General features: G+C 27.8%; 1 protein-coding gene across 5 annotated transcripts in view; it reads right to left on the bottom strand.

Annotated features, from left to right (window-relative positions):
- Window positions 1-25,165, bottom strand: part of LOC136986732 (GRAM domain-containing protein 2B-like) — a 33,186-nt gene that overhangs the window by 7,660 nt on the left and 361 nt on the right. Inside the window, exons 1-13 of one of the 5 annotated variants that reach the window (XM_067284326.1) lie at window positions 22,779-23,070; window positions 20,654-20,713; window positions 17,963-18,129; window positions 14,775-14,878; window positions 14,608-14,703; window positions 14,454-14,531; window positions 14,329-14,382; window positions 13,801-14,008; window positions 13,689-13,731; window positions 13,573-13,614; window positions 13,395-13,499; window positions 13,163-13,268; window positions 12,169-13,073 (exon numbers count right to left, since the gene is read on the bottom strand). In XM_067284326.1, coding sequence (XP_067140427.1) covers window positions 12,978-13,073; window positions 13,163-13,268; window positions 13,395-13,499; window positions 13,573-13,614; window positions 13,689-13,731; window positions 13,801-14,008; window positions 14,329-14,382; window positions 14,454-14,531; window positions 14,608-14,703; window positions 14,775-14,878; window positions 17,963-18,129; window positions 20,654-20,713; window positions 22,779-22,831 — 1,212 coding nt within the window. In that variant the 5' untranslated portion in view covers window positions 22,832-23,070 and the 3' untranslated portion in view covers window positions 12,169-12,977. Of the gene's footprint in view, window positions 1-12,168; window positions 13,074-13,162; window positions 13,269-13,394; window positions 13,500-13,572; window positions 13,615-13,688; window positions 13,732-13,800; window positions 14,009-14,328; window positions 14,383-14,453; window positions 14,532-14,607; window positions 14,704-14,774; window positions 14,879-17,962; window positions 18,130-19,888; window positions 20,522-20,653; window positions 20,714-22,072; window positions 22,210-22,778; window positions 23,071-25,165 lie in introns of those variants that run through there. The other 4 variants (XM_067284327.1, XM_067284328.1, XM_067284325.1 and 1 more) reach the window with 4 other exon arrangements.

Below are 25,165 nucleotides of genomic sequence, written 5' to 3'. Positions count from 1 at the left end.
ATTCTTTTCGAGCTGTAATGAATTGCTAAACTGATGAACTCGACTAATTAGCGAGTAACACAAATCTCACGAAGATTCTAATCGGCTAGCCAGGTAGCTAAGACATCTATACCCATTTTTGATGTGTTATACTCCATTAAAATTTATTTAATTAATAGATTGCAAACACGTGATATTTTTGATTATTATTATGGCATTTTATGTATAGAATTTTAATGTTAAACTTAATAGAAACCAAACTTTTAATGTATAATTAAAAGTCTTGTTTAACAGGAACATTTAATCAGCATCCAAAGTGCTTACGTGTGATATGACATCAAATGTGCACGTAAGCTTCCTGTTGCCTTTAGATACTGAAAATTCAGTTTTACCAAAAGTAATTAAAACTAAAATTACAGGCTAGGTCCTCAAAAATTTTTCCATGACTGACTGGCTAAGATAGATCGGTCTAAGCCAACTGCCCCTTGAGAATTCCCATAATGATTAACATACTCATTACGAATTCAAACTATCTTTAATACATGAATATCCAAGACTGAAAAAATATTAATAATCTATTAAAAAAATAATACTGATACTAATTTATTAGTCTAAGATTATATTAATACACTTTTACAAAAAATATATTAAAAATGTAGTGGTAGATCATCGATATTTTTGACTCATGAAAGTGCAGTATGTCACACCCTACTAAGAAGTTGACCATGCCAGTTAAAAGTGTAAATAGCTTAAAATTTATATAAAGTTCTTGAAATATTTTTTCAATATATGTTGAAGTGAAACGATCCCAAGAAATCATGCACTCCTACAAACGAATTTCGTGAGAGAGAATGGCGCTAGAAATCTCATGAAATAAAAATACGGCACTATCATATATGAAATTATGAAAAATGTCTATAAATCAAAAATTATTGAACAATATCACATACATTAGTCCCTCGTTGTAACGTACTTTTTTGTCATCCAAATTTAAAAGCACTTCAGTCAATAATTTTAAAAAAATTGGTTGCCATTGAAGTTTTACTGGCGTCCAATTATTGACCTTGAACTGCCATTATATGAAATATAACCACCAAGAAAAGATAGTAGGTATGAAATGTGAAAATAGAAAAAACAGCTGGATACATGATACATACATCACTTATATATAACGCATCTTCTGATATATCACTCATTTGGTTTGTCTCCCGGCGTGCGCCATACAACAAAGGACTATTATATTTTCATTAAACATAATTGTAATAACACGATAAGAATTTTCTGAATTGTATATCATATATATTCTTCTTTAGTATTCTTCTTAATTAAGATTACATAACAAACAGTTTTTCCGATTCAATGATTAATGTAATGATTAAATATATAAATTTCCATATTAATATTAAATTGTAATATTGCATAGTTATTATGATAAAAACTTGAATTCATTTAAATGAGAATAAATTTCCTACTACTAAACTGCAGTAGCAACTCATTAATTAGATAAACTAAAATTACATTTCAAAGTGAAAAAAGAGACCTGTTTTTGCGTCTTGTCATTGTCTTGTTGCTTGAAAACATCGGTTTATTTTTTACTCTGTTACCTATCGTATACTGTTATAAATAAATGTACGATAATACTAGCGAAAGTTTAACTGTTTATTATTCTATTTTATATATGAAATTAAATGGAAGAGTCACTTTTCTAATTTTTATGAATGACTCCTTCTTTAGGGTAAAAAATATATGTATATTTTTTTATTTTGCATAGTGTTGCAACAGATTATGAATGCATTTTGGCTATTACATAGGCTAACCAAACACACCGTTTTCACTTTTTTGACTCTGTTATATATAACAGACGGAGATCGGTCAAAAAATAACTCCCAAGATTTTTACATTTTTGGATTCAGGACACCATGAAACGTCGAGCAATTTTTTAAAAAAATGAGTTTTTTCTATATGTATGGATGTTTATGCATGTGTGTGATGGAGGCGCAATTTGGTTCACCCTCTTTGAACCCCTGTGTTTTCTGTCGAAAATTTTTGAAATTTTGCAGAGAGGTTTGTGTATTAGGGTAATTGATGCTATTAAATTTTGCTGGTGAAACGTCCAGGGAATGGGGAGATAAAGGGAATCATGTGTCATATCTCGAGTAGAGTCCGACTTAATGACGATTTTACTCGTTATTAGCATTTATAATTTTTTTATGAAACGCATCCCTACCTTTGCCATTTTATATATTTAAACTTTTTCCATTTTATAACAGTTAAAAATATGAAGTTTTGAATAAAATATAACAGATGGCGCCACATGCAGTTGCAGGGAAAGTTAAGCAACTCGTTGCTAATTTTTCTTTTTTCTTCTTTTTTTGTGTGTTCTGTTCCGTCCGTCCCTTCGTTTTAGTAAAATTTTTGTCCCTTTTATTGAAATAAAAAATTTAGCTCTCTAGTTTGTATACTAAACACATTTGTATCAATATATTGTATTCCTAAATTTTAGTAACTTTCTACGTCAACCTATTAAATTTAATATCGTAATAAAAATATCACTTTTTCGTTATCAGATTTTCGAAAACGAAATCTTTTAGAGAAATTTACATTAATCGGTCACTGGAATTGGGAGGCTACTGGATTCACATATGGGCGTTTTAAATGTTTCTCAACGTTTTTGTCGACTACCGACGTACCGTTTCCACCGTACCTGCGGGTATTGAGCTGCTTTAGATAGAACGTCACCATATTTGTGTTTTTGTGTCGAGCCGAAACAAAAATCTACGCTGCGGAGCTCAGTTATCTTTTCCTAGTTTCACTAAAAAACGTGACAGTAAAGTCTGTCCTCAACCTTATCCATGCTGATAAAGTGGAAGCGGACCAGCTGAAGGATAAAAGCAATATTCGCACACTAATAATTAGTATCTGAATTTTTATCGATTATTGACGATAGAAATAATTACACAAAAAAGTTTATTTTCTCAAGCAGTGTGAAACAATATAAAAAATTGTGTAAACGAAAACACAAATGAGGAATGGCCACGTTCAAAGATCAGGTTTCTGGTGGAAAATCCATAATATGTAGATTTGAAAGAATTTTACAAGAAAAAGAAACAGAAATAATAATATATAGTGGAAACTCAATTATCTGATCTTGATGAGACAGGGGTCTTCCCCATAAACGAAATTTTGGATAACCCAGAAACTCGTTTGTCTTGAATAGATCAAGCACTATGCATTGGTGTTTCATAAACTATAAATACTGAAGTGAAATTACTATACTTTCAAGTAAATTAATTTATTCAAAATTTAACTTAATGTTACTTATGTTTAATCTAGTTTCGCAGCGTAGTAAATGACCTCCTTTATCTCCTTGACTTTTAATCACCAAAATTTAACAGCACCAATCTCCATAATAAACAAATCTCCCTGAAAAATTTCAGAAATTTTTGACAAAAAGCAAAGGAATTATCTTATAACGCCTAGAACGCAATAGCGATTTTAGCTGAACAAACCATTTAGTTGTCAAAATGGAACACATTTATTTGAATGTGAGCACTCCAATGCTAATGAAAAAATTACAGAATACTCGATTTTTCAGGCAACTACATTTTTGTTTTGTAAAATAGAAAACAAAGGTAATTTAATTGACTATGGTACACTAAATACTGATGCCCATTCATCGGTAAGCCGGCAACTGAACAATCACTAATGAGCTAACTTTTACTTTTGCGGCTGTTATAGTCTATCGGCGGTTGGCAACCGGTGGTTCGTGGATCATTGATGGTCCGCGAGAAAATTTGGGTGGTCAGTGGCCAAATTTGGACATTGATCAAGGTTACGCAAAGTACTACGAAAGAAATGCAAAATGCTTAGTTGCTTTTTTCACTCATCGGGGGTTTTTTATTCGAATCTAAAACCAAATACGAAGCGACTGTTATCAATAAATAGTGAACAATAAATAATATTGTGAGTGCGATTGTTGTCCTTGGTGAAAAAGCGCTAATAATCCATTAACTTATTTCAAACAAGCAGCAACGAACTTTAGGCTTGTATTAATTTGTTATAATTAAACAAGCGAGTTTCATATTAATGTAGTAAAATTCAACTTTTATAATCATTATACTACAGATTTTGTATCGTTTAAAAAAATTGTGAGGGCAGACCGCTGGGCTATATAATATGATATTTTGAAATTTGTAGCAAACTGTAAAGTAATAATCTAAAAGATAAAGGATGTAAACTACTTTTACGGTTTAAATAAAACGTTTGACTCTTCTTTACTATGTAAAAATATACGTGAAGGTGTACAGTACAAAGAAATATTTGGCTTTAAAAAATTATAACGTGTCGACTTATTTTTTTTACCAAATTTATCAATAAAGAATGTTAAATTACCAGTATATTTACCGATGCATTTTTTACCCAATAACCGATAAAAAAAATTTACCAGTAATGCAATCCCTAATTTTAACCGAATGGTCGAGAAAATACAAAAGCTGAACACTCGTTAAAATAGCAGGATTATCAAATTAACTTCTATTCAGTTAATTAAAACAACGATTTTTGTTTATAATTAATAAAAATTTTATGTTATAATTTCTTTATCAAACTATTGCAGTTTCAAAAAAGTTTTTTTTTATGTCTGATCATTAAATGTTATTCAAGTTCTATTAAGAGTTATGTTAAATATTTTATTGCATTTTAACTTTTAAACTAAATAAAAACTTAATAATTTATTAAACAAACTAACAAGTTAATATGTATTCAAAAATAGACAAATTCTAACATTAATATTACTAGAAATAATACAAATCTTTGAAAATTATAAATATTTAAAATAAAAATGCCTTTTATCATCAAATTCCTCGATGTCATAATCATATAGCAGAATTCCAATTATCTGAGGTAATATAGACCGATGCTACCTCAGATAACACGGTGACAGCGGTGTAACTAAACGGAGAAAGGGGAAGCGAAAGGAGAACGAAGGTGGGCATGTGCTCGTGGCGCAGACTTGGAGGACACCAAAATAAACTCGTAGAATCTCTCTCCTTTTTTTTTTTTTTTTTTTTTTGTAATTAATGTTGAATCAGGGATGCCAGGTACGAGGTTTACCTCGGACGCCAAGACTGTTCAATACGACTCTGGGAGGACAAGTATTTTGATTAAAAATTACCAATACACTCGTCCCTCGTCACCGTCATAAATGTCACATCCTCAGTTCTGTCAATATGTTTGATTAAAACCCTTGCAACTCGATTCTGTCACTTCCCTCAATTGTCTGGCTTCATAAGCTACATAACATGTTCAAAAATAACAACTGTAATTCAATCTCAGTTTCATCAACTGCCTAGGATTTAGGCAGTTGATGAAACTGATCAATGTTGAATGAAGTTTGGAAAGAATACTCACAATTTCAGTGTAAATGTCTTATCATTGCAACATGTTTTTGGACTACTCTAATATATCTATTTTGCTTCATCCTTTTATACACTAATGTGTAAGAAATGATTTTAAAATTTTATAATAAAGTTAAAAAAACTATTTATATTTTGTGTGGTATATGAACAACATATGTAATAGTAGTATAAAACTTTGAAACAAAAAACAATCAATACTTTTTGTATTTGTATTGATACAATTTTCTATTTTATCACCAAATTTTGATGGTCCCAAACAGGTAACAAAAACAAGGGCGATTGTATATAAAGATTTATGATTTATCACTATACTTAGTGAAATTGATCACACATAAGAAAAATTTTTACTTCATTTATTATACACTTAATACAATAGCTTTAAGAATAAATGTTATTATTGTAGTTACACTAATGTGAATGGTTTGTCTTGTATTGAAGTTAAATTATAAAAGATAGAAAAGAATTTCTTTCTGTTAATAGTCTACATGTAATTGTTTTAAACAAACATTCTTTCATGAATTACAATACAAGAAAAGTAGTGTATTCACATACAGGTTCTACCGAATTTAGCTATTCATATTTAAAAAACAAAAGATAAATCACAGATACAGAAAGAATATTTGAGTAACTTTTAACCATGTTCCATCAGTATCAATACAATCCGACATATTTTTGTTTGCCAAGATTAATTTGTAATTAAACTCTGTCAATGTTAATTTAAATGCACTTATTAATAAAAGAAAGAAACAACAAAAATATAATTTTAATAAACTATTTACTGAATTATATACGATTACATTTTTCTTTAATCTCTGCTAATATCAATATAATGCTAGTAATGATAACATGATTACAGAATTATTATTATTATAGAATTAGCAATACTATAATGATGGCATTGTTAATTCTTTTATTGGATTGTCTACATATAACACTTAAAACTTTGGAATGCTGCCAAAGAGCAAAAGTCTTGATGACTATATAATTCTCTTTCAGTTTTCATTGATCCTAAGTAGATTTCACTAGTATTTTTAATTCATCAAAATTATAAAAAATACTAACAACAATAATATGTATTTAGAAAAATATTTACAAAGATTTTTTTCTAGTAATTGTTAATTGACTTGATAAATTATTTAATCATATAATTACATAAAAGTATTGAAATGAAATTCTTAAACCTCAATTGAAGGTAAGATTTTGGATAATCTATTGTCACATAAAAATTATTATAATCTTACACAAGTATATTTGAATTAACAAAGTGATATTTTTACAAGTTTGATTACAGTCAAACTTGTCTTCAATATAATAACAAAATACATTTTTGAGTATATTCAAATACAAATGTAAAAATGTACTGTACATATATACATAAATTATACATAAAATAATTTTAATGCTTAATTTAGTAAAACTTTAGTTTGTTAATTAAAATATACTTATTTTCAGTCAGTCTGATTTAAGATAATCTACAAGAGAAATTCTTAAATTCTGTAGTATAGATATAAAATTGAATAACATTTGAATAATATATCATTGAAACTGTTATGTATATTGGAATAAAACAATATGCTTAACTGTTGAAAAAACTAGTTATACCATTATATAATTGCTAAATTCAAAAAATATTACTGATAAATGTTAGAACATAAATATATATACTCTATGTTCCTAACTATACCTAATTGATAAGCTGTCAAAACAGTAAATGTAAGACTGATCATTTGACAAATTATTTATATTTTTAATACAGTAATATCATACAGAATAATAATCAGTAAAAAATGCTTCATGTTCTTTGAAAATTGTAATCTGGAATATATTTTATTATCCACTGTATAAATGCTTGAAAATTTACACATTCTCTGTGTTTTGCAGATTAATTAAGATGAAAAATTCCACTTAAACCCTAGTACTTTGGGCTTTCCAGCTCGTCTCATTCAAGATTGTCAACAGAGTTTTGGACTCCTAGGGATGGGCTGAAAAGACCGAAAGTAATAGGGTTTAAATGATATATTTTGTCTTTATCTCCAAAAGAGCATAGAATTGTTCATGTTTAAGGAAACTGGAGAAATAAATGTGGTTGGTATTAAAATATTTATGTAGTTATTGAGTAAAAATATAAAAGTTATAATCTTCAAAATTTATCTAAACATCATTTTATTTATTTATATTTTATTATTCAAAGTTTTAATGGATTATTTTACTATGTTTTGTTAGATAATCAGTGAAACTGCAAAATAAGAATGCTTGTTTTGTTGACTTTAATAACCAAACTAAATATTTCAAATTCCAATTTTTACATGTAATTATTTTTCTGAAGGTCTGTATTTAACTTTTAAAATTTATATTTCAATCCAGATATTTTGTTTGCCAGAAAATAGTTTCTATTTTTTATTTTTAAAAGAACATTACATAAATATTTAATTTTTAAATCTTTCTTTTATTCTATTTAGAATATATTTGATGCATTCATTTATTAACACTTAAATAGTTTAATACATAATTTAGAAAATTTATATTTTAATAAGTATATTAGTTACTTAAAATATTAAGTTTATTTCATTTATTTATTTCATAACAATTATTTTGATTTTCAATTTATTTTACTTGGGCTGTATTTATATTAAATATTTACATAAGTATGTACAGTACTGTAGTTGAGAATTTGCATTTAAGTGTGAATCTTAATAAAAGATCTTGAATACCCCAATGTTAAGAGTCCAGAGATTGAATTATCTTCTTTTAGTTTTTTTAGATTGGAACTGAATCCATGTCACTCAACGTTGTAATAATAAAGTTAACAATTTATATTTTTATTATAATACAGTATTTACATAAAGATATATCTTTGCATTAGTTAACATTTTATTCTAAAATATATATTTGAATTGATTTTTATTTCCGTATATCATATTTGACGTTTTATGATCTTCTATATAAGAAGTACTTAAAAATATTATTATATTCATTAAAGAAATATGCATTGAAGAAAATACTAATACAACAAAGTTGAAAGTATAAATCAGCCATTTCTTCTTCAAAATCTTATTTAAAATCAAGATCTTATCTTTTTATTCTTACAATGCTTGTACAATGCTTCAAATGATGCAAACTAATTAGTTTATATACCAAGAGAAAGAATTAGAAATAACTTAAAACATCATATATCCTAAAAATTTAATTTCCTAATAAACGACTTCTTCTAATAACACTGTAGTGCATAACACAGAGACACAGATTAAAACCTTTTAGTGTTGTATACTAGTTCTCAACCTGAAGAAGGCCTCGGTGGAGGCCGAAAACGTTAGTTGGTTCTCTATCGTATACAACACTGTGAAAGGTTTTAATCTGTCTCTCAGTGTTAATTTCCTAATAGTCATAACTCCAATATTATTAAATATAACAAACACACTATCATTTGCATATGACTGGAAACTATTTCTCAAAATGTATCATCATCTATGCTAAATAAATAATGGAATTAATGTCTACAGAGAAAATGAAGATATAGAAAAATTACTTCAAGTGTTAATTAGCAATTTAAGTATTTTCATACAGAAATATTTGATAATTGACTCTTGTTGTAATTGTTTGTGAAAGATTTTGCAAATAAAATTTTAAAATATAACATATAAAATATTTTAAAAATAAATGAAAGTTATTATTATTTTCAATTTTTAAATTCTGAAAGGTTCTGTCACAGTTGGCATCAAATAATTTCAGCTTATCATTTAATATAATTTGGTTACTTGAATTATTTCATTGTTGATGGCATACAATGATATTTGCTAATTGAAAGAATAATAATAATGAAATCATATTTTTACTAGGAATGTGGTTACTTTAACCTTTTATAGCTGTATCTCTTCTATTAAAAAGTAACAAGTTTTTGATAAATCATCATGACAATTTAGAAAAGTACTACCAACATTTTTAAGATCTACTAATTGCTAACTAATTTAGAATTTTGTATATTTAAATACAGTTAATCTGTAACTTAATAACTAACTGTTATTTAAAAAGTTTGCAATATATTAAGTGCAGAATTCTATACAGTGAGCAATAGGTTACTGCAATAAACAATACTCTTTATACTACAAAAACTTTATTTTTACTCAAGGAAACCTACTGTACAGTACTTTGCCATAGAGACAAAATACTGTGAGTACTCTAAATATACAAATTTAGATCAACCGACTAAGCAATTAATTTACTAAAATTATGTCTTTTATATAGATTTGTTTTTCCATATGAAGACAGATGAAGATTATATAAGAGTGAATAATAACCATGTATAAAAAAAGATAATTCTAGCAACTATAACCAAAGCATGGAATATTCCAAAAGTATAAAGTAACTCTTGCATAGGGCTTTAAGAAGAAGTAGGACCATCTTATTGTGAACATTCAGTTAAATGACAATCAAAATAAGTTTATCCTTACAATATATCTTTGCTTTATAAAACTGTTTAAAAAAAAAATCTAAGTAAATCTCAGAAAGAGAAATTGATTGTCCTTATTCTCCTTCTATTTAATTTTACTCTTTAATGATATAAATTTTATAATTTATATTCTTTGTAACATTGAATAACTTTTCACACTTGAATAATGTAAAGTTCTCTAATAAATAAATTCTGGTATTTGTCTCATTATCAAAACCAAATTCTTAATAGATATTTTAATAAATTATTTGAATTAATTCATATAAAATGTTTTAGAAATGGCTTTTTTATATTAAAATTAAAAAGTATTTTATTTATAATTTCATATTTTTATTTTACCCACATAATTTTTTTAAAAGATTTTAGTTCATATTACTTTATAATTTAGATTTATTAAAATAAATAAAATCTATCAAAATTATATATAAAATGATGTATAATAATACTTTCCAGCTTGAAATTATAAGGAATAATTTATCTGAACTGTTAATTAACATAAATTTGAATAATTATTTTTTTCTTTTGTTTGATATCTGTAATTTCATTCTATAAATTGAATCAAAATTCATCCTTACACTTTTAATATTGCCTAAATATAGTTTTATAAAATTTTCAATTATTTTTTTATTATTTGTTCTATAATTTAATAGATGAGCAATTATATGGCACTCAAATTTTAAAATAAACCATTTTTGTGATGAATATGCAATAGCTGGATATGCCATTTTATAATTAATTATTATTTATTAAATTTAATTTTAAATAACTGCAGTACTTTAAAAAATTGCCAAATTTACTTTAATTAAATTACAAGTACATTCAAATTAAATCAAAAAAGAAAAAAACTAAAACATATGACAAGATCAAACAATTATTCCTACAGTCAAGAAGTAAAAGAAATTATAAAGATGATAGAAGATTTATATCATTTGAACACAAATAGACAAATAGACAATTCTACAGAAAATAGAAAAATGCTTAATAATTATCGAAAATATATAGAATAAACCACATTAAAAAATCATAGCAAAGATACTATCTGATATCCATTAATAACTATAAAATTAATAATTCCTACTATATTTTATAATATATTATAATTTTATTACTAAATTCCATCAAAATTCTAATAGTAAAACTTATTAAACAATTAAATTGAAATATCATAAGCTTAATTGCTAAGCTTTATTTCTATATAATTTAAGATCTGATATATTTTTTTTATCATCTTTGTTTCTTTGAAATCAAATTAATTTTCAGCTGAGCACTTATTTTGATTATAAATAATTAAAAACAAGTTTTAAATAAAATATGATTCACATTCAGGTATAATTTAATGACATAATTTAAATCACTGATCTAAATAATCATTGATTTAAATTATGTCATTTAAATTAGATCATTGTGAATGTGACATAATTTAAGCACAACTTGTAATATTTTCATCCCTTAAGTTTTATTAATAAATTAATTTTTAAAAAATTTTTCTTATTTAACTGTAATATTTGCATTAATCTTTATTAAATTTATTTTAGTCAAATTCTCATATACTTATACGTTATATTCTAATTTAAAAAATAATTTAACATTGATAATCATTAACTACAGTTCAAATTTCTTTTCTGTACAATGTTCAATTTTAGAAAAGTGATTTATTTGTTACAGTGTTAATTTACAAAGTAAACATTATGCAGTATTTAATTTCTAAATGAAAATAAATCAAATAAGTTATAACTGTTTTCTATAAAGTCAAAAATTGTTCATTATATATTCTTGGCACCATTTGCATAGATCAGGAGACGTTTGATTGTAGTTCCTTATGCATATTTAATGTTATTGCATAGTCACACTTTTTTTCAAGTTTTCAATAATATAATAGTATTGTTATACGTATGATAATATATTTACAAGAGCACAAAATATATACTGGAAAAAATAATTTAATATGCTATTTCCAATGTTTTTCAGTTAATTTATCTTCTGTAAGCATTATTAATTTTAATCATTTCATTACGTTCTTGTAAATATTAATACAATAAAATTGTCATCCAACTTTTATAACTTTTATTTATATTTGTAAATCCATTGTAAGAGATATTCAGAATTATGTAGATGAAATAAATATTTATATCAGAATTCTACAAAATTCTTATGGATATCAGATATTCAAATTATGTTGAAAATCTATTTTTCATCTATATTTATTACAATTGATCAATAAATATTCTAATTTACCATATCAAGACAAATTAAATTCTTATTTTTACATTTTAGGATCTATTAATTGTGAACACAATTCAAAATCATACTAACTATACCACTTACTTCTTATTTTTGAACTGAAGTCTAACCATTTACTCATTTTCAATACTTCTGTTCCATTAACTCCATTTCATATACAATTGGATCAAGATTTATATACTTAAGTGAAATAACAATCAAATTAATAAAATATAATAAGGTATTACAAAAAACTTTAGTGATATTGCATTTTCAAGTATGATTGAATAGTAATAAAAAAAGTTTTTTTTAATTTTAAATTATAATTATTAGTATTATTTATTATTTAAAATATGGCACTTGCAAATTTGCATTTAAAAATTTAAATATATTAAACTGGTTCAATATTTTTCCATAAATAATTATTATTCATTACAAAACTATTTATGCAGATTACTTTATTTACAACGTTTAACATTACATTAAGTGTTTTTATAAAATAAATGGAAAAATTTACCATGTGCAGAAGATTTTGATAAAAAAATCCTCGACAGGTATGTATAAAGCAGTGCACCACAAATTGAAATGGCTTGTATTAATCAAGCTATAATGTGGCATTAGATGATATACAAATATAAGCCGAAAGAAATACTTTGATCATTAAATATATATATATAATATATATTTTTTTTCTTTTGGAAATTTAATTAAGATGAATTCACACACACCTTTCTTCAGTAAATAAACATTTAATTTGCTGACCTGCAGAGTGTAATTTACATGGACAAAACTAATTAATTACAATTATTCTAACATCAAAATAGAACTATATCAACTCATATCTTGCTAAACATAAAATATTCTATGAATCTTTGTGAGAAATTATATACACATATTTGCAACAATTTTACATTTTATGGTGACAAAAGCTCCATCCAATACCTTTGTTTTTTAGCTGGACTTTCACATAAGCGTGAAGAAGTCAAGAGTACTTCTAAAGATTTGCGAACCTAATAATCGGTTTGTGAATATATAATATATATATGAATAATTTACTCTTACAATAATAAAATTCTAAAAATAAGAATTTAATACTTACTTGTGTTAACTGATCAATACGTTGTTGAAGCGAATTAGTGAGTTTAGTTACTTCTTCTGTTAGAGTTATTTGATGCTCCTTTTGTAACTCTAGATATTGATGAAGTCTGCAAAACATTTTGAAAAGTTTATTTTTAAGGGAAATTTTTATGCATATTTTATTCTTAGATCATAAGAATAGATTTAATTTATTCCTAATGGCTATAAATTTAATTTGTAGAAAAATCAGACACCTTTCTTCTGCTTCTGGATGATAATGCTCTGCAGCAGTGATTCGATGATGAACTAAAGTAATTCTGTACATGAGAATGCTTGCAGACAAAAAAAGTATCAATAATCTATAAATAATATATACTTGTAAGTAACAAGCAATAACTATAATTGCTTTATATAATGAAAAATATTACTTACAACATTGTTGACATCACAAGCAATAAGGATGTTCGAGGCATCCTAAATAAAAAAGAAATTTTATAAGATAATTTTCAATAAAATGTGCTGTTATGTACAAAACAATCTGTATTCACCTTGAAATATTTTTAACAATATCTTCCATTTTTCTTGCACATCCTGTAAAATATTTTATTAATTTAATATAAAGAACTCACAGATAATAAAATTTAATTTTATATTACCTACCTCTAGCTGGAGACCACTGACATTTGCTTGATAATTCTGATAAGTCTGCGTTTTTGCATCCTGAATCCACAGCTGTCACCACAGAAGAACGATGCGATCCTAAATAAGTGGATGGATGTTCCTGTGATACGGTTATCATCTGTGTAACTTCGTCGGACGATACTTGGAGTGATATTCCACTCGCAGAATCTTCATCTTCAGAAATGTTCTAAGGATAAAATGATTGTTTACAAATAAAATATAAGATGCCACTCAATGGAAAGGTTGCGGCCCAAGTCGAAACTTCAAACTTGCACGGCAAGCAGAAGTACACGTCTGACGTCTGAACTCCAAGCAATGTCGCAATTTTGACCCAAAACACACAAAAATGCAGACGTTTCAGCTGAACTTCTACTTGCCATATTCGACGTTCCAAACGTCATTGTCAAAAATCTAGGCTTCTAAGATAGCGGCGCTAGACGTTCGAAGTTCACGTTTTAGAGATGAAACTTCAGCCTCAACCTCTTTATTATATCACAATTAACTTACTTGGAGAGCGGGAGAAGAATTATCGCTCTCTGTGTCGTCTGGCAAACTTAAGCCCTAAAAAACATTAATTTTATTTTTATAATTTATAAAACTAATTAGTATTATCATTACTTTCATAAATTTACCGCATCTGCTGTTTTCATCCATATTTGATGCATCAGGCGATAGGTTGCATCTCGAGAAAGTAATGAACCAAATATATACTGCAAAAAATGATATCAAATTTTAATTTATAACTTCCAGATTTCCTGCTTATTATATATATAGATTTAAATTCACCTTTCCTTCTCCTGTATAGACTCCAACTGCGTTAGGTATTATGCGAGCCGTTCTTTCTTTTGTCACCTTGACCACATCACTGATAGGAATCAGCAGCTAACGCAACATATCAATTCTTAAAATTCTATTTTAAAATATATTTACATAAGTTCTAATATAAATTTTACCTTTGTTTTGTGTCCAAAGATATTGGAATGAAATGCAAAATAATTTTCCGTGATATACAAATGGCCTTGCAATAATATATCAGAAAGAAGTGCACATGAATAATCTGTCAAAAAAGTTAAATTTTTAAATAACCTCATAATGTCAAACGTATCCTTATAATCAAAATAATATGCTAATAGGCCCTACTAAACATCACTCACACTGTTAATAAGTAACAGTTAACAGTATAACTTGGGTTTAATGGACACTGGATCCAGAAATTGGCCGTTGGTGTCACGTCTGTTAAAAATCGCTTCATATTTTACAATACCTGACAATTTTTAAATAATACATGGTTTTATTTTGTAAAAGAATGTGTCATAAGAATAGAAATCTAAAGAAATGCCGAAGTAAAAAGTCCATTTTAAGTCGATAATTAACATGATTTAGCACTAAAGGTATTAAGTGTCATTTTGTACCAACTTTAATTAGAAGTTAATGAATTAGAATTTAGAAAAATCTATAATGAAAGATCTGGCACGAAATATGGCACTCAAAATTGCAACTACTATAAGCTAGACAGGCGACAGCATCGATTACGCTATCCAAACTTCCCAAGGAAAATATTTGCCAATTTGCACGACGCATTTAATACATTCCGTTTCTGTTTTCCCCCTTTCTTTCTTTCTTCAAAATTCTCCGAGTTTCTTAATGCCTGTCTTCTTATAACTACCATATTGAAAAAGCATAAAATGAGGACACCTTAAATTCGATGTCCAGACTTGAGCATGAGATCCTGAAAAAAAATCTAACTACAGCAGTTTTACTTTTGAAAGCCTTATTTCTCAATAAGTTACAATTAAGCTATTTCGTTTAATACCATGTTTTGAAGCTTTAACAAAATGCCTAGTAGCAAAGAATTTAAAAAAGTAATGTGACATACAGAAAGTATAGGCAGGTGTATTCGTACATTGGAGCATGTATCCCCCTTTTCGTATGGGTTGCCGTTTTCCTAATCCCCAAGGAGTTCCCAAATTCTATTATCAACAAACAACAGAAAACTCATAACTTCTAGCCTATTCGGAAATATAAAAGTAACTAATGAACGATATTTTGTCCAACGTACTATGGAATTTACGAGTTAATCGAATGTTTACCAAAACTTGGCCTTGAAAACAAGGAAAACTTTCTTTGTTTTCAAGGCCAAGTTAGCCTTGTTTACAATCAATGTCACCTTGTGGAACGCTGATCAGACGTTGAATCACAGCTTAAAGTTTGTTGCATAATGTATTGTGCCCTTTTTTTATTGTTTGTTGTTCCCTCTCTTTTTATAGTCTGTGGACATCGTTGACTATAGGTCATCCGCACTTTTTAATCACTGTTTCGTCACTATATCGCTAGATTTATTTTAACAATTCTCTATTGTGCATCAAGTAAGCATTTGCTTCGATGAATACATGTAAATGGATAAACTGTTGATTATCCATGCGATTTCGAAAGTGGAAATGCTACTCAATTGCCGATGTACTTGGTCGGCAATTGAGTAGCATTTCCGCTGTACTTGGTGTTTTTCCTTCTTTCTCTCCGCTCTGTGGCTACTAACAGGGCTTTGTTTCCATACCCATCGTGGGTTCGACCAGGGCAACAATGGGGAGGGCTAAATGGTGAAGAGGATATTTGACATATCCGAGAAGACCATGAAAAATTCCTGAGGAATGGTTCACCCGGATCACTGGACCACGAATTACTCGGTAAATCAGCTTCTGAATTCTAAATGTAACGCTACGCTGTTATCGATTGAGAAAGTTTCTCATTTTACTTTCTCTTATATATAGGCTAACAGAGGGAAAGTACGGCGATCGTTCAAAAAAACTGATCCCCAATATCTTTACATTTTTGGATCCAAAAGATCTTGAAATGTTGAGAAATGCAAAAAAGAAACCAAATCGGGTTTTTTCTGTACATATGGATGCTTATATATGTGTATGGAGAGCACAGTTTTGATCACCCAATTTGAAGCTTAACTCCTGTTTTTTTGTCGAAATTTTGCGGGGAGGTTTGTTTATTGGAAGATTGATGCTTTTATATTTTGTTGGTTAAAGGTCAGGGGTGGGAGATAGAGAGGGATCATGTCATATCTCTATTGGAGTCAGACTTAATGAAGGTTTTACTCGTTATTAGCGTTTACAATTTTTTTTAATAAAACTCATCTCTATCACAAAATTAAGTTGTTACCATTTCGTAGTAATTAACAATATAAAAAGTTTTTAAAAAATAATATCATAACAGATGGTGCCACCACAATTTTAATTTTTTGCCAGGAAAGTCATTCAACTCGTTACTGGATTTTTTACGTAGGTTACCGCCAGAGTAAATAAAAATATCCGACCCATGAAAATGCGCACAAAACAAGAAATTCACAAAAAGTAATTTTTACTCCCAAATGAAGACGTGTCCACGTAAATGAGGGCTTATGGTAACCCATTATAAAAGGGAAAAATGCAACGTTAATTTACCGATGTTTGATTCCAGGAGTATTATCTAAAATTTCTAATGAAAACTTTCTTTGACAAGTTTAAGGATACAAAGAAATTCTGTGAAACAATGACAAGGAAGAGAAGCATATTTTTAAAATGATATTTTTGGGAAACGTGTTCTATATTGTATTATCCGTTTTACACAGATTTTGGAGTATAGGAAGAGTAGAAAATTTCTGTATGTTGTCGCAGAATGCAATGTCCGTTTATTTAAGATAAACACCTATTTATAGTCCTATTACATTGATGAAACTGAACGTTTATCTGATATGTATCCGTTTAATCCAGTGTTCGGTAAACCTAGATTTCATTGTACAGATATACATGAACAATGATACTAATAAAATGATATTGATTTAATTAATGGAATGCACGTAATTTGCGAGAAAATCGTTCAAATAAATATTTATGGGACTTAAATTATGTGTGACAAATTACTTGGATGATATTTCAACTTTTATTGATAAATAAAAGTTATTTTGTACGATGGATATTTTTAAATTTCACATATACAGACTTGACTAAAAAAAGCTTTTTCATCCATGCCTGTCAAATGAATTTTAAAATTCAAATTTACGATGCAACAAGCAAAGTTTATAGTAAAGACAAAGCTCGACTTTGTTACTAGAAATCTTATTAGATCCAGTTAGTCTGCAAACTTTCAAACTTACAATTAAGGATCTGTTCGTTGCGATCAACTGAAGGAAATCTCCTGTGGAACCTTTTGTCATGCGTACGAAGCAGTCGTGATTGTGACGTCACCAGCGAAGTTGTTGTGGTTGTTGTTGTGGTTGACGTCACACTTGGCATGCTCATACATCGTTTGTCCGGTTGGAGGCTGAAAAAGAAAAACTGTATTCCACATAAAATTTCTAAGTAAAATGTTTCTACGTGTTAGTCCACATCATTTGGAAAACAATTGTTAAAATAAATCACAACAGTGCGTTATTTTTTAAGAAAGATAATAAAAAAACATTTGACTTTAATAAAAAATTTGGGGTCAATCCGCGTTCATATTAAGAAACCACGCCCTGACGATTCATCGATAATTTATCATTGGAAAGACGTCCGAGCCAACAAGTTATAAAGGTCAATAATATTTTTAGAGAATGGAAATAAGAAATGAAATTTGCAAAAAATAATAACAAAAAAAAAATGTATCGTTAGTAGAAATGAACCGAAACAAAAATTACGCATCTCGACTTTGATTGCTCTCTAAAATTAGAAACTTTCTCCTGCCTGTCCTAATTTTGCTCTTTGATCAATTAATGTCATTTAACAGGAAGTAAAATGGTAGATGTTACGTCGTTCTAAAACATTCAAATAACTTTTAAACGTTCAAAATCCAACTAAAAATTGGAATTTCTAATATTTGTAACTACTGTATTATCTTTATGATATTCAGTTACAGGAAGCGCTTTAATTGAAAACAACTTTTGCATAGTAATGGAAAATGCAATTAAATAAAATCGAAAAATAAAAACTAGTTATTTTGTATATAATTTTAAAAACGAAAGACTTACAACCGATTCCTTAGTCTTTTTTTCAAAATTTTCATATTCTATTGTGAGATACTTACATAACAATTGCTAAGCATAAGTTAATATTGACTGTCCATTTGACGTCAAGGTGATTGCATTGGAGGAAGATGTGTCGTGTTGTGATTTATTATAATCACTAACTAGTTACTATAGTAACTTGAGAACAACAATACTTCATCTTCTAGATCGCCTATTGCGCGTGAAAATCCGATAAATATTTATTTTAAACGGCTATTTTATATTAAAAAGACGTCGGTAGCTGCGCTTCTCCGTTCGACACTGTAATTAAGCGGCGAAGTTACTTTTTTTTTAATAGATAAAATCAAACAAAAGTAGGTTAAGACGTATAATTTTAAACATCTGTACAAAAGACGATTATTGGAAGTAATGTAACTATCTTTCTGCAGTTTAATAAATTAGAATAAAGCTAATGATGCGTAGAACATGTGGAGGTGTTGGTAAAAAGTGGTTTCATTTAAATGACAGAAAGAATCATACAGACGATTATAATTTTAAATAGAATAAATACCAGTTTTCGAATGATAATTCACATAAATTCGAAAGTCTTAAAAATGATAACTAATGATAATTATAGGGAGAAACCGTTGAGTCATTCAATCCGCTTCACTTTACAAAACCGATAAATCAAGCATCATAAAATATTGCTTTAAAATGCCACCAACCTAGTTCAAAGAGCGAATTTGAGATATAAAATATAAAAAGAGGATGAGACGTCAAGATAACGGCATCTTTCTCGGAATTAGATGCTAGACAGTGAAGCCACTCCTTACATCATAATAAAACATCGCATCAAATAAGTATCGATTATTAACATAATTAAAGATTAAATAGATCCGTTTGTATAATAAAACTATTTACATAAATATTTCTTTTTTTTTCTAATTAGAATAAAACGAAATTCTCATTAAATCAACGGTTTTAGCTATTTATAAGTGGACGATATCGCAGATGATAATATATTATCTATAGGAATATCCACGCCTATAAAAACCAACACAGATTTAAATGGCATAGATACGATAAAACGTAACTTACCCTTAATTAATTCGGCCATAAAAAACTTTAATTAAAGTATCATAATCTTTCTATGTCTGGATGAAAAGCAAATTATCAAGTATCTACCGATCTACTAAAGATGAGGGAGAACAATTGACGGCCGAGATGCTCGCCAGATGGCACTAAACCGGGACCACCCATTACAGATAAAGGGATGGTGGTAGAGAGAGAGAACCTGTTTGTTCGTTGCCATACTTTTTATTTTTGGTTACTTATTTATAATTTATTCCGATTATAGAAGATGAAACAACGAATTATTATTATTTTTTTTAAGTTTTTCGTTTTATCTGTAAAGAAATGGAAATTTGCACGATAAATTTTCATTTTCTTTAGCGATAAGGACGTTTTAGTCCACGGACGAGTTTTTTTTAATCAATTGGTTACGTGAAGATTTGCTACTTTAAGCAGCGTTTGTCGGAGTCACGCAAAGAATCTACTAATTTTCGAGAGGAAATATTTACCTCATTTTATTAAGGCGTGGACCACAACCAAGATAATACATCACCCATTTTAATATTGGAGACCATTGACTTTTAGCTATTATGGAAGTCACTCTTTAATTCATACCAGAAAAGAACAGCATTCATTATCTTTACGAAATTATCATTTTTTTAATATAGCAAAGTTTTGCAGCGACTAATTACCTACTTCTATTGCTAAGAAAATCGATATTTTAATCGTGACAAAACTTTCTTGGATACCTTACGAAAGAAAGTAAAAAAAATTTAAAAAAAATCAACTCACCATTGATTGCTTTTGCTCTTTTTCTTTAGTTTTCGATTCGGGTATTCGAAGTCGATAAAGCTGTAAAAAATTTAAAAAAATAATTTCTGTCATTCGTATACCTGGTAAATAATTAATCGACTAAACACAACACAAAAGTCCATTAAATCCTTGAAAATATTGTGTTTGGAACCTTCAGAAATGCCGAAGTTTATCTATTAATCAAGTATTATTTTCCTCGTATAGATATGCCTTCACGGTTATAGACCTACCTATACCTATTGTACAGTACATACCTGTACCTAGTTGGCATAACCTATTATAGATTTTTTTTTACGTGTTGCCATCCGATGCGTTGGTAAAAATTAAAACTATTTAAATTTCGTTTTCGGTAATCTTATCTTTAGGTGCGTAAACAATCGTAAATTTATAACACGATGATAAATCAATTTTATGAAGTCTCCGGTATAAGAGTTTTTCGAGGGGGGTGTGTTCATTAACTTGATTTATTATCGCAAGAAAATAGTTTTAATGTAGTAAATATGTTTTTAAACGAGAGTTATAATTAAGAGCTTTAACCTGAATTCATAAATTCTCTTATCTTTGATAGATCTTGAAATTTGTAAAAGAAAAAAGCTCTCAACATAGTTACGGTTTCTCGTGTATCCATAACTGCGTTATCGATATTCGTCTCGAAATGTATTGTATTCGTCTGAAATCATTTCAAGTATCTAATCTTAAGTTACTTAAGATGTGATATTCCGATTTCTAAGTTAAATTTCGGTTTAGAAATTGTACTTAAAACGTGTAATTTTGAAAAATTTGCATTGATAACCCGTGCAAATTTTTAAAATTAGAGTCATTTCCATGATTCAAATAGAATATTAATAGGCAAATTATCTTCAAGTTTAACCGGCGGAAATTAAACATCGTTACGTTTTCGTTTTATTATTATTTTTTCGTAATTTCTGTATAATTATCGTTACGATATTTCTTGCAATTTTGCATCAATCGACGTCATAAAATTTGAAACTTCTCCACGGTTTATATTTCTAGTTTTATCTAATATTTTCGTATCTCGAGACTAGTACTATTATTTATATGTAAGTAGATCTGGTGTATCTAGACATTTTGGGTTTTTCTGTCGAGACATACTTTCCAGCAAACCTTAACCCATAATTAGGTAAATAACATAATCGATTTCGAGATAATATTATCAAAATAAACTGAATAAAACCGTAAAAATGTAATTTACTACATCAACTATAGTTATTTGTTCAGCGTATTTAATAAATTACCGTCTCATACTATACACGTGTATACTATCTGAAACTGTTCTAAATAGATAAAGTTTCGACGTTTGAATAATTAAAATACCGTCCGATTTACGTAAAATTAATTCCTACGTTAGTGTTTACTCTAGATATTAAGAAAAAATACCTTTACCCTTTATGACCCATCCATTTGAAATCATAAGCGAGGAGCAGTACAGCTGTCTCCGATTGTCTCGGGATACACTAGTTGGTAACTATGGAAACTACGACACAACACCCGTCACGTGACTAAACAAATGTAACGACCAATTGGCTCCTGCACTAAACCTTGTCATTTATGTGCTCATAGAAGTTGTCGCGTTACTTTTTTTTTAATTTTTGCGTTCCTATAATATTATTTTTATGTTTTGAAGGTTTTAATGTTATTTATATATTTTTTTTATACTTATTAATTCTCGTTTTATATATTTTTAAATTCGAAAACTTTCTTTTATTTTGTTTGTTCGCGTTTTTTGATATCGTGGCATTAACAGAAAAGAAGCTAAATATCATTTTAAGGAAAATTGCAAAGTGATTTTTACCATACGAAATACAACATAAAAAAATAAAGCTTGGTTATTTAAATGAAAAGTCGCTAAAAATAGTTTGCTAATTATTATTAATAGGAAAGTTTTCAGCTTATGACGCACGAATGCTGATGTAGGGCGAGACCTTTTAATTTGAATGTTATTAAAAATTAAAAACAATCTTTTCTTCAACAGCCGAAATTCCTTTTTTTTTTTTTTTTTTTTTTTTTTTTTTCTTGTTATCGAAAGCTACTCTAAACAATATTAAATGAAGAATTTTCCCACTAAAAGCCAAAATGAACTCACCTCACTTTAGTTAAACACTCACGTCTTATAGACGCTAAAGGATCTTCTCTCATATTATTATTACCATTAAAACTTATTACGATTCGATATAATTTGCAAATGCATACACGAAAGCAAACAGACTATAAGTTAACTTAGTGTCAGCATTTTTATCCAAAGATTATTCGACTTAAGAGGGTTTCTTATCAGATTTCCATGATTCACAATATAACCTTTGCCCTTTTAAAGTTTTATCCAATTTCTCCTTGATCCTTACTATTTTCTAGAAATATCGCGCCATCTTTCCGTTCTTGGAGGCGGAGTAGTCTAAACTAAACTGCATCACGATAAATTATGTACTTTGGACTTCGATAAACATAAAATGAAAATTTGTAAACTACAAATAATCACAAATTTATAGATATAAAAGTATATTTATTTTGCAGGTAAAGATAGGTCGAATGCCATCGAAATCTTCAATGAATTTTATATATTAATAAAATTAATGATTTATTACAAATAAAACTTTATACAGCAATTTATTTTATTTATGAAAATTAAATTATCACGATTAATAATTGATTATAATAACAAAATAGGATAAAATATATATATATTTTGCTTTTAAACTTTTAAACTGTATATAATTTGGCAAAATGTTTTTAGACTTAATTCTATAATTTCGAATAAAATATTAATATTTTGGTGGTTTAAAATAGAGATTTTACAGCTGGTTATAAAGATTAATGTTAATTATTCGTCATACAATTTCAATTATTACAATTGTAGTTAATTTATATAATTGTTATAACGTTTAAAAAACGTAATTTCATACAATCTTTAATTTATTTTAAAATTCATTCTGTGCTGAAAAATATTTCTATATCTAGTTATTTATATTTGTTTATTATACAAAATATAAATGAAAATATTATGCATATTCATTCGTTGTAAATAATTTCAAAAAAGTTATTTATTTAAGTTATAAAAGCGCTCAATAATTCATATAGAATTTATAAATAATATTTATTTTGCAGTTAATTCGATATATTCCACGAATATTTTAATTATATAATATAATTCTAACTTTATATGCTGTTTGTCTCACTTTAATTGCCAAATTAAATGAGTCTCTGTTCCTTTTAGGCACTAATATGATCGCAAAGAGAAATTCCGTATAAATAATAATAGAATCTTAACAAAAATTCTTTAATAAGATATTCATGACCTTCGGGGGCCTGTAGGTATAGAAGATTGGGAGGCCCTTCTACACAATTTTATAATTTTACGATATTATAAACCCTGGTACCCCATAGGCATACGCCTCGCGTGTCTAATGGACAATTCAAAACCGTGATATTTTAAAATTTATTCGACAGAAATATGCATAAATTTCCTTAGCCTATTTTCCATCTTTCCTATCTCTCCTTAAATCATTGTCTGCAAAATTCGAACGACTATTGAAGGATAAATTTGGATATTTTGAGAATTTAGCCATGACCCAAACTGCTTCGACTTGTTTTTTCCTACTTTTAGACCTACAATTTCTCGTCAAATATCTGATAAAGGAAACATTTTCTTGGCTTCGGAGTCAGATATTTGTAAAATCTGACGGAAATTGCCCAAGGTCTCTTATATTTAATAAGATTTTCCACGCTAACTTCGACATTGAATGTACGGTAGCGGCCGTTTAATGGACTTTTTGACATTTAGATACTTGAAAACAAATGTTATCAAACGAATCTAATTTCCATTCTTATTAAAATATATTTTGTTAATATGATATTTAAGCGATCGTTGAAAAATTATTTTATTTTTAATATACTTATTTCCGTTCGTAAATAAATCTTGAAATTCGACGTTCTATCGATAAAAAAAATTAATAACGGAACTAAAGGTATAGCTTCTAAGGTGTTTTTTCCCATTATTTTTACACCATCTGGATCTCGAATGACCAAAATGATTTTGAAATTAACCTTTTTCGACTTATTTCGACTTGAGATAGAAACGAATTAGATCATTTTAATAAAAAATTCCAATAAAAATACGTAAAAAACTATTTGTGAAACGGAAGAATCCATTCTACATAAGAAATTAGGTCGACTTAGTAGGTTTACCTACTAAAAAAAATTATAATTGAAGGGGAACAAAATAAAATGAATTTATATTTTAAAAGTTTATTAAGCGAAATTACTTGAAATTTTAATAAAACGTAATTCTTGCTGAATCGAAGTTTTTTCTTGCCTACGTTAAAAATTTACTTCATGCGTAAAATATTAAATCGTTGCCATTTTTATCTATTAAATAATGCTGTACATAACGATAAAAGTATGTTTATCGTAATAACAAACACTTGAGTATTTGTAATGCGAATAAAACATCTGTATTTTAAACATACATTATATAAT

The sequence above is a fragment of the Centruroides vittatus genome, unplaced genomic scaffold (assembly GCF_030686945.1).
Source record: "Centruroides vittatus isolate TY-2023 unplaced genomic scaffold, ASM3068694v2 scaffold_1167, whole genome shotgun sequence".
NCBI classification, from domain to species: Eukaryota; Metazoa; Arthropoda; class Arachnida; order Scorpiones; family Buthidae; genus Centruroides; species Centruroides vittatus.
The sequence above is the reverse complement of the archived record's forward strand: the minus strand, read 5'-3'. Positions and strand labels throughout refer to the sequence as shown.